Raw genomic sequence first — 10650 nt, forward strand, 5'->3', positions numbered from 1 at the left:
CCACCAGCTCAACATCATCCTCCATGCTGGCCAGGAAGGAGGCCAGGGGTTGGTTACCCAGGACCCTGGCCCTGCCTGGAAGGGCGGTCCTAGGCTACGAGCAGCCCTCAGGGTCTTCCCGGCTCTTCTCCAGGCCCACTCGGTTCTGGGTCACGGAGCTGCTCTTTGCACAGGTGAGGAGACTGCGGCCACCACTGAAGCAGGCTCCAGGGTCATCCGTTTCCCCCAGCGGCCCCAGCCCTAGGCAGCCTCCGCCCTTTCCCGCCTGACCTCCTGTGCTCCTGCCAGACTGGACTGCCTGAGTGCCCTCTCTGTGCCTCCGTCCACGCTCTCCCCTCTGCCCGCAATGCCCACCCCAACCGTGACCGTGTCCTTCAAGCTCCAGTTCAAATGTCACTTTGCCCACAGGCCCGTCCGACCCCGGCCCCACTCGGGGCCCCAACACCCACCTTCAGGGCTGGGTTCTCTGAGCAGAGACGCTTCTCCCCCGTGGGGGCGGTGAGTCAGTCCCAGGAGGGCAGGGCCAGTTCACTCCCACCCCAGCACCAGGCCCCGGGAGAGCAACTGCTCAGTAAACATTTGCTTAATTGAATTTGGCCAAGGAGCCTCCTCCAGACTGAGCAGAAGGCAGAGGGACTCGATCCCCAGGGCAGGGAGATCACTTGGGCAGAAAGGGGCGGTCAGGGGACAGATGCCTCCCCAAACCAGCAGATTTCCCCCAAGGCGGGTCCCTCCATCCCCAGACACGGACTCCCCGGCCTGGGCGCCGCCTTCCCATCCTCTTCTCTGGTCACAGAGAACCCCAGTTCTCGGCCTCGGCAGAATCCTGCCACCAACGCCCAGAGAGGCTCAGCGCCGCCCTGAAGCCAGAGCCCCTCGGGTCCCCGGCAGGACGCTGAGCCCCGGCCCGAGGCCCTCCCCCCCACCCCAAGCCCCCACCGCCTTTTAAGGGAAAAAATATCGAGCCGGGAACCTATCACAATCGCAGCGGGTCGATACTCGCCTCTCGCTCTAAATGCCTCCGAGGAACCTGCTCGCTGCAAGAGCGGTGACCGAAAACAGCGAGCCGTGCGTCCCCGGGCCCAGGCCTCCGGGGCCCTCGCCTCCGTTTCAGCCAGGGCCACGCGCCGGCGCTCCCGCCGCCCCCCGGGAGACCCCACCGGGCGCCTCTCCCGCAGGTCGCCGGCCCGGCCCCGCACCAGCGGCAGCCCTGGGCCCCTGCCCGCCCTCCTGGGCCCAGGCGCCCCTCCCAGCACCTGCCTGCCCGCGGCGCCCCTGCCCATCGCGCGGGCACCCCCGCCGCGCCGCCCCCACCTGGCCCGCATCCCGGCCGTCGCGCCCGGCGCCCCCCGCTCGGGCGGGGCCCCGGCACAAAGGCCCGGGCGGAGTTCGGTGCGGGCGGGTTGGTCCCCGGCCGCGCCCCCGGCCCCCAGGTCCGCCGCGTGCCCCGGCCTCGGGGCCGCTCACTCACCTCCGGGCCGCGGCGCGGTGCGTGGCCGAGCTGCTCCGGCGGCGCGGGGCGGGGCGGCGAGCGCGGGCCGCGGCGCCCTCGTTCCGCACGACGCGGGCGGAGGCGCCCGCGCGGGGACGTGACCGGGCCGCGGGCGGCGCACACGCTCCGCCGGCCTGGCTCCCTCCGCCCGCTCTCCCGCGCCGCCCGCGCCGCCGCCCGCGGGTCCGCCCGCCCCGCGCCGCGCCGCTGGCAGGGGGCGGAGCCGCGAGCGCAGCGCGTTGCCGGGCCAACCGCGGGCGGGGAGCCGCGCGCCCGCCGGAGTCCACGCTCAGGGCGCCACAGCCCCGCCACGAGCGCCGGCCCGCCGCCCATTGGGCGCGAGCGGCTGACGGACGCGCCCGCAGACCAATGACGACGGGCAGGGGCGGGGCCGCGGCTCCGCGCGTGCCGGGGTCTGGCAGCCGCTGCCACCGCCGCGGGCACCGGGGTCCCTGCGATCCCGCTGTGCCGAGGCCGGGCGCCCACCCCGCGGGAGGCCGAGCCGGAGAGCAGTGGATGGGCCCGGCCCCGCCCGCCTTCCCGGCCCAAATTCGAACGCTGTCTGCCCTTTCTGAGCTCCGCGACCTTGGACAACTGACTGACCTCTAATGAGCCTGTTTGCAAAGTGGGGCTAGTGGCACCTGCTTCCCTGAGTTGTCGCGACAGTAGGCTAGGACGTGTGAAAGGGCTGTTCAAATCCTAAAGGTTTACGCCGGTGACGTTTTGCAGCGATGGGAGGGGGCATTAGTCATCTTTGCTGCTCGCGCCTGCAGCAGGTAAGGGCTCTTCAGGGTCCCTGGCAATCCTGGCCACGGAAGGTTGCCTTAGAAGGGAGGACAGGAGGGGGGCCCAGGAGCGGTCCCCCAGACCAGAGAGGCGGGAGGGAGCCAGCTCAGTTGAGGCCAGGGTCCCATGGGCGCCTTTGGGAAGCTCACAGAAGGCATTGGTGCTCAGCAAAATGCACCAAAGGGCACCTGCCAACTTCTGCTTTCAATTTCAGGGGGAGCCAATCTGTGGGCCTTAGAGCCAGGAGCCCCTCACTCCTGTGCGTTAAAGACTCAGGCCAGAACCAAGACATTAGTGCCACTCTCTGTCCTTTCCATCACTGTAACCTGAAGCTCTGTGCACCCCAGAGCATCCAGGTAAATGCAGATGTTCCCCGCTAACACTTCCCTATCACCCTACACCTCCATGGTCCTATTACTAGGATTCACCCCACTGGTGGGCAGAAGCACTGGAATGGACCGTTGGCAGAGGGAGATAGGGCCAGGCCTGTGGTCAGAAGGCAGGGACCAGCTCTGCCAGCTGGACACTGTGGCATCTCAATGTCATCCCCTAACCTCTCTGAGAGTGTTTCCTCTGCTGTGAAATGGAGACCATTGCACTACATCCCCCAGCGACGTTGCCCGCCTGTGAAGGTGCTGCCTAAACAGTCAGAGACGGGACAGATGTTGGTGATGGGCATCTTGAGGCGGACCTAGACTAGACCTGGCACATGCTGGCTCGGGGTGGCCCCTGAGGACCAGTGGAAAGTGGCCGACTATCGTGGGCTCCTTTGTGTGCATGTCCTCCACACCGCCAGGCTGGGTCAGGCTGGGCCTCTGCCCAGAGGTCCACTCAGAGGCCAATGGCTGTGGTAGCAGGAAGGAAACAGGCACAGGCCCTGCCCTGGGGGTGAGTTATTTCACCTGGATGAGAGTATACCCTTGGGTGAGTTATTGAGCCTCAGTTCCCTCTTCTATCAAAAGGAGACAAATATAACAATAGATGGTCCCTAGAGGGTGATTCTGACAGGAGATGCATGTTGACACATGTTCAGAGATGGTGAGGGCAATTGGGGGACCAGGGGTCAGAAGTGAGCTGTTTGCAGGGGCAAACCTAGCTGCAAGCATGTGAAGACCCCGCACAGCAGTCCAGGTGTGAGATGGGGGGCTAGCCCATGGAGGGGCCCGACGGGGCTGGCTGCTGCCCCCTCCCCTGACCCTGGAAGTGAGAGCTCCCCCAGGGTCAAGCAGGGATTGTAAGCCTTCAGCCAGCAAGCATTTACTGACGACCTCCTCTGCGCTCGGCACAGTCCTAGCATTTAGACAGACCCAAGCCTGCCTGCTAGACCCCCTGCACGATAGTACCCCCGTGATGGTTGTGCGAAGCCTGGAGGGGGAGACCCATCAGGGCTCTGTGGCAGAGGGAGCAGGATGGAGGTGCCCATGACCTGGGGCGGGAGGAAGCACATTCCACGGTGGGGAAGACGCTGGGCATGAAGGAGTGTGAGGCCTGGACGAACCCAGAGGACCAGTGTGGCCAGAGCCGTGAGGATGCCACAAGGCCAGGCTGGGGCGGGGCAGGGAACAGTCTCAGCGGGCTGGTGGCCCTTGTATAGGATTGGGGCGTTGGCCTAAGAACCACTGGAGAGTTTGAAGATTAGCTTTTTAAATTCGAGAAGGAGGATGGCAAGTTTTTGTTTCATGTTTATTTACAGTAGGCCTGGTCCCACAGGGTGCGTTGTTCTAAATGCAGAATCAAGTAAAAATGTCAGCTAGTCAGCCCAGAGAAAATAAGAAAGCAGAGAAGTCAGTCCATGAGGCCGAGTTCAGCCTAGGCGGGGGGATGGCCAGGAAACCTGGTGTCAGTGGACGGCCTTGTGGTGTCTGCAGCCTGAGAGGAGCTGCCCCTGGTGGAGGGGAAAGGGGGGATGGTGGGGGCCAAGGACCACATTGTGGGGGATGCCGGAGGGAGGGGGGGTGCTTGCTAAGCACATGGAGGAGCAGCCGGAGAGGTGGAAGCGGGGAGCTGAGGTCCCAGGGCCACGGGGGGAGTATCTCGGGAGGAAAACATGGTCAGCATGTCACGTGCTATTGAGGGGCCGAGTAAGCTGAGGACAGCGAGGAGTCCTCACGAGCAAAGGCAGGCACGGCAGGGGTGGTCAGTGGGGGACACACGAGGCTAAAGCTGGGCAGGCGAGTTGAGATAAGGCATGGTGGGGCCCGGGCGCCAGGCGCGGATGCGTGCTCCCGGGGCTGAGTCCTCACTTGCCGGGAGAACGGGACCAGGAGACCACAGCTCGGCTCCGAGGAAGAAAGGGGGAGGGGGCTCTGGTGATTGAGCCCACACAGCACCTCACCAACCAGCAGGGAGAGATGGCCGAGGAGGGGCCCTTCGAGGTGGCCCCCAGGAAGTGGCCAAACCTCAACCCCAGGGGTTCCACTCCAGGGGCATAGTGACCCTCAATCCCAGCGGAGCTTTGTGGCCCATCAACCAGCCCACCCTAGCCCAGTAGCCATGCCAGTCTGGGCCCTCCCCAAGCACACCCGAGCCTCACACCGTTGCCCCTCTGCCCCACAAGGCCTGGCTCCCCCAGGCCTCCCTTCCTGCACATCCAGAGCCCCTAGGACCTGGAATTCCTCATCTACATGTGTCAACCCAGGCAGTAATGACCGGTACCGGAGACTCTCCCACTGGTCTCCCCACTGCCCGAGGGTGCCCCCTCCTGGCCGGCTCTTCTCCATGCCCCACCTGTCCTGCTCACCCCGACCCGGCCAGCCAGGTCTCAGGCTGTCGGGGGCCTGGTGGGTTTCTCTGATTTGTTTCTTTTTGGGGGCCTGTGCACCCCCCCCCCCCAACTAGAACAAGGCTTTGCAGATCTGGGTTAATTATAAATAGCCAGGCCTGCGACTCTCCTTTTAGCTGAAAAGAAGCAAAGTGAACGAGCAGAGAGGCACACCCGGCACGCGTTTTATTTTTAATCTCCCTCTGTCTCAAAATGAACTGGGTCCCGGTGCTCAGCATTTCTAGGAGCAGAGGCCCAGGATGAATGCCGGGGAAAGAAAACCCCGGGCGGCTAAAGGCCTGGCCTCTCCCCATCTGCTGTATGACCTTGGGCACTACAGTTGCCCCTCTGGGCTTTGGTTTCCTCACCAATCGGGGGAGCAGTGGCGGTGATCACCTCCAACTTCCGGCCTTGACTCCCTCCCTCTGCCCTCCCCCCAGCCTGTGCCCATCCTGTTGCTCCCACAGCAGCACCTTTCCCTGGGCTTTCCCGGGAAGCCCAGACCCGGGTGCAAGTGAGGCCACCATCGAGCCCTGATTGACAATGCACAAATCCCTCACTCCCTGCCTTTGCTCAGGTGGCCCCCTGTCAGGAACATTATCCCTCCATCTGTCAGCACAGTCCGTCTTGGAAGGTCAAATTGTCACCTCTGCCCTGTGAGCTGGGCAGTGGCCATCCAGGTCATGGCCAGTGAGACTGTGGCTGGGGCAGGCAGGTAGCCTGGGGGCAGGTGCCTGAGCTGGAACTGGAGCCGGAGCAGGAGGCCCAGATGTGCTGTCTGGTGGTGGCCCGGCCGGAGGGCAGGGCTGAAGGGGAGGGAGGCCTCAGGCCCCCAGGAGAGGTGGCTTCGGGACCACTGACAGGTGTTCTTGCAGGGCAGGGACTGTGCAGCTTTTATGTCTGTATCCTGCTCCTCAGCCCTCACCCCCACCCACAGGCTTGCCTGCAGCTGGAACTCAATGTTGGTGGTATTTGGGAGACTCTCGCTGTGCCAGGCCTGGGTGTCTGGGCACATGGTGACAGTCCCTTACACAGAGCACTTTCCCACCCCCTATTCCACTGATACTGCACAACCCCCTGCCAGGTGGGCTTGTATTAATAATAAGGAAACCAGGTTCAGAGAGGGTAAGTAACTTGTCTAAGGTCACATAGCTGGATGCATTTAGGAGTCCAACCTAGCCTTTTTTTTTTTTTTTTAATCTGTGTATATTAAATCTTAAAAAGCCCAGTACTCCTGAAGCAGCAGGAAACTGCTTTTCCTGTGTTGTGAGCATCCTGAGAACAAATGGACAGAGCTAGGGGCTCCACCAGACACCCCAGTGAGAAGCTGGCTGGGGGCACTGGAGCCTCTGGACATGCTGCCCTGCCTCTCCACCCCCTAACCCCAGGCACCTGCCATTTGATGTCCTCGGGGAGTGAGGGTGGGAGGCTGGGTGGTGTCTTCAAAGAGGAAATCCCTGATGCTAATTGGCACTCAGAGACCTTTAGGCTAATGAACCTGTTTACTTGTCTCTCTAGAGTAAATTAGAGAGTTGAGCTGGGGAGGCGGAAGACAGAGGTGTCCGCTGGTGGCACCTCCATGGGGGCTCTGGATGGCTTCACGGTGGGCAGCCTGGGCTGCTGGGGAGGCCGGGGAGAGGGTGGGCTGTCGGGCAGTAGTGACACCTAGAGCGGCAGGGAAGGGCCGCCCTCCCCGGTGCCCACTCTCTTCCTGTGGCGGCCGCTCTGCCAGCAGTTCTGGGCACTTGTGAGCACCCTTGGGCTGCCGCCTGGGCCATCTCTGGGGTCTCCTCTGGGCAGCCAGCCGTGTACTGACCCCCCAGGTGGGAGCAGAGGCTGGAAGGAGTGAGGCAGAACCGTTCACAGTGGAAGGGGGGTGGCTCGCTGCATTTTCTCCCAGCTGTGCCCTGTGGAGCCCCCTCCCTGAGGGCCACCAGGCGCCTTTAGACCCCTTGGCCAGACTCTGTGGATTGCCCACCAACTGTGGTTGGGGGCACAGCTCTTTTTACCTAAGATGCCAGCCTGTTCACTCTAAATCTTCTACCTCAGACCCCACTGCAAGCTTTCTTCCTGTCCCCACGGCTGGCCAGGCTGATCTGTGGCCCCAGCATCACAGAGATGTTGCAGATGGGAAGGAGGGAATTGACGGGTCCCCCTGCCCTGTCCCCCATCCTCCTCTCTGCTGCACCATGGTTGGCGGGGGAGGGAGGCTCCCCGTGTGCCTGGGCCCTGCAGAGGTGGCTGCTGCTTCTCAGGCCGCTGTTTCAGGCTGGTGCCCCCAGTCACAGGCGACCAAAGGCTGGACCTTTGGGGTCCTCGTGGTTCTCACCCCAGCTAGTCACCCACGGCCACATGCTGGCTGCTCGGGCCCCCTGCCTGGCAGCGGGAGGGGGGGATTTGCAATTTATCTTGTCAAATACCACCCCCCCCCCCCGCCCCGCCAACCCTCTGGCTCCCAGCACAGGTGACAGGTGGGAGGTGGCCCATGGCCCACCCTCAGCGCCCGTTCCTGTCCTGCAGGGGCCAAGGGCATTGTCAACAGCAGCCTGATCCCCTCGCTGGTGTGGAAGCTGCAGAGGGAGGAGGAAGGGATCCAGGAGCTCCTCCTGGACACGCTGGCTGCCTGCCTGATGGAGGACGCCACCGAGGCACTGGCCAGCCGGGCGGTGCCCTTTCTGAAGGAGAAGCTCCTGAGCGCCAACAGCAACATCCGCAGCAAAGCCACCCAAGCACTAATCGCAGTCAGGTGAGGCCTGGTCGGGGACAAGGGACGGAGCGGGGAGGGCAGGAGTGGCACCCCAGGCCCCTGCTTCCCCTCACCTGCTTGTGCCCTGGCGGAAGAGGAGCCCTCCACTGGGGCATCTGCCTGCCCAGGCCTGGGTTTAGCCCTGACAGTCCTGTGTCCCAGGAAGCCCCCACTCCTGGCAAAAACGAGAGGGTTGTCCCCCTCCCATGAGGAAGGCAAGCACAGGAGGTGCCGTCTGCACACTTAGACCTCCTCCGAGGAAGGTGGTGGCTCCCTTCACAGGTCAGGACGTGGAGCCCCGGGCGTCTAGTCACTAGTGACCCAGTGTCACTGTGATCACAGTCTAAATCCCGGCCCGGAGCCTGAGGATCACAGAGCCTCAGAGCTGCTTTAGCTGTGGCCACCTCCCTTCATTTCACCACCCCTGGCTCCTGGGTCTGGCCTTCTATGGCCCCAAGCCGTGCTCCCAGGTCGTCTGAGTGTTGGGGTGGGACCCACACCTCACACCAGTGCTCCTCTGCACCCTGGCGTGGCCACCAGGGATGGTCTCAACCCAAGTCCTTTCCCCTGGTGTCCCCCTGGGGTGGTCCTGGGCCCTGTCCCCCTCTTCCTCCAAGTGCAGCCACCCAGCTGCCCCCTCTCTGGCCCAGCATCCCCCTGGAGGGCAAGAACCAGATGTGGCAGCACAACGTCATCCCCATCCTGGTGCACCTGCTGAAGGACAAGGAAGAGGAGGTGCAGGCCAATGCAGCTGGGGCCCTCATGTACGTCACAGTGACCACCGAAGGTGAGGCTGCCCGCTGGCTGGGCGTCGGCGCTTACAGGGTGGGGGGTCACCGCAGCCCCCTAGCAAGCTGAGTACTGCCCCTCCCTGGTCCCAGGCTCTGCCCTCTCCTTCCAGGCCACAGAGGGCCCACCGCCTGGGGCCCGTCCCTGTTATTCCCTCAGTTCCTTGGTTTTGGAATTCCTGCGTCTGACCCAGGCCCCTTGTGAGCTGAAATTCTGGGGTTGATTCGTTTGCCACTCATGAGTCCGTTATGCTGAGGTCTAAGCAAACACTGGAGCCCTTGCTTCTGCCGTGTTTCTTGATCAATGTTACTTTTCTCAGTGTGGAGGGGGTGAATAGGAGCATAAGGCTACAACCCCCATGCGAACTCCCAGCAGCCAGGCTTCCATGCTCAGTCACCCGACCTGGGCGGTAGGAAGGGCCTGGGCTGGTTTCCCCACCTGGAGGCTAGGGTCCCCGCAGGACCTCTGAAAGCTGTCTGACCTTCCCATGCCTGTGCCAGCCCCATGCCCTGAGCTTCCTTGCTGATCCACGGAGAACTACCTGGGCCTCTGATTCTCAGTCAGCAGTCTGGAGATCCCCCCAGCGCTGGGACTGCTTGCCACTCCCCAGTTCGTCCTGATGGTGAAATCTGAGACGCACCAGGGGGAGAGGTTGGGGCCTTCCCAGAGTCCACAGCCCCCTTCTGATTGATCATGCGGTCAGGGTGCTGACCCCCAGTGTGGGGCTCCCCGTGAGCGTGGATCTCGCGGGCGTCCTCAGTGCAGTCAGTGTCTTACCTGGGCTTCCTGTAGGAGTGCTTGGAGGGCTGGGGGGCTCTCAGGGAGCCCGGACAACATGGGAATTTGGGGGAGGTGAGGTCACTTCGCTGAGCTAGCACTCCAGTCGAGGAGCCCTGAGCCCCTGCCACAGGCCAGGCTCTGTGCTGGGTGATGGGGACCCAGACGTCTCGGCCTCTGCTGTCTGAGGTTGGCAGGGGCGGCAGAGTGAAGAGTGACCTGGGGGAGACGGTGGGCACAGTACCGGGGCAGAGCGTCCTCTGAGAGGGGAGCTCGCAGGGCAAAAGGGGCTGGACGATCTGGCAGCAAAGAGAGTGCTCGGTGCAGGAGAGCAGGGGGCAGGGGGTGGAGGCGGGGGCAGCAGCGTGGCGTTTCAGCGGGTGAGGGGGTGGGCAGCAAGTAAGGATTAAGGAGGGGCGTCTCCCCTTCTCATTCGATTGGATTTTAATTTTCAAAAGACCCCTCATGCTGCCTAGAGAGGACTGGATTGCGGGACAGGTACCTGGTGGTTGGGGAGAAGTCAGCTGGGGAGCTTGTGGGGCCCAGGCTGGGGGCAGGGAGGGTGTGGATCCTGCGTTGGGAGGGCTGGGGGGCGAGGGAGGTGGGCAGGGACCCCCCAGGAACGCCTGGCGTTGGTGCCCTGCAGGGAAGTACGCGGCCCTGGACGCGGAGGCCATCCGTCCGCTGCTGGAGCTACTGCACTCATCCTTGAGCAAGGCGCGCCTCAATGCCATCAAGGTCCTCACCATGCTGGCCGAGGCCCCCGAGGGCCGCAAGCTCCTGCAGTCCCACGTGCCCACCTTGCGGGCCCTCGAGGAGGACACCAGCGCGGCTGTGCAGCGGGCAGCCCAGATCGCCGTCAAAGTCATTGAGTGGAAGCCCTGAGCCTCTTACCGGCCCCACCTGCTGACTCCACGCCTGAATAAACACGCTGAATCTCTTTATCTTGGTCTGAATGGCACCTGATGTTTCTGGGGCAGGTCATGTCTCTCCTCTCTCCTGCCAAAGGGGAAATGCCCGGCCCAGAAGGACCGGGTCACAGGCTGAACCCAGGGTCCAGGGCCGGGTGCGAGGCATCCCTGCTGTCTGCTGTGGTCGAGTTCCCTGGGAAAGCACAGAGCAGGGCCAAGCATCTAGGGACAAGGTGGGGGCAGGGAGCTGGGTGGGGGAAGGAACAGCTGGTCCAGGCAGCACCGCCTGAGCCAGATGCTCTAGTGAATAGACCCTTGGGGTGTGGCTGGGTGTGGCCCTGCTCACCAGGTCTGCCCCCTCCCCACGTGGGGTGACAGGAAGGAAGGT

At 63.4% G+C, this 10650-nt stretch overlaps 2 protein-coding genes across 2 annotated transcripts in view; one reads left to right on the forward strand and one right to left on the reverse strand.

The window, feature by feature from the left end:
- The window catches only part of GNAZ (G protein subunit alpha z), a 42403-nt gene extending 40720 nt beyond the window's left edge, over window positions 1-1683 (reverse strand). The window contains exon 1 of the mRNA XM_057527296.1: window positions 1472-1683. The gene's annotated coding sequence lies outside the window, so the exon portion shown is untranslated. The remainder of the gene's footprint in view (window positions 1-1471) is intronic.
- Window positions 1-10263, forward strand: part of RSPH14 (radial spoke head 14 homolog) — a 61941-nt gene extending 51678 nt beyond the window's left edge. The window contains exons 5-7 of the mRNA XM_007196336.2: window positions 7560-7785; window positions 8436-8572; window positions 9998-10263. Coding sequence (XP_007196398.2) covers window positions 7560-7785; window positions 8436-8572; window positions 9998-10236 — 602 coding nt within the window. The 3' untranslated portion in view covers window positions 10237-10263. The remainder of the gene's footprint in view (window positions 1-7559; window positions 7786-8435; window positions 8573-9997) is intronic.
- The last annotated feature ends 387 nt before the right edge of the window (window positions 10264-10650 follow it).

Source organism: Balaenoptera acutorostrata, chromosome 13, assembly GCF_949987535.1.
Source record: "Balaenoptera acutorostrata chromosome 13, mBalAcu1.1, whole genome shotgun sequence".
Lineage (NCBI taxonomy): Eukaryota > Metazoa > Chordata > Mammalia > Artiodactyla > Balaenopteridae > Balaenoptera > Balaenoptera acutorostrata.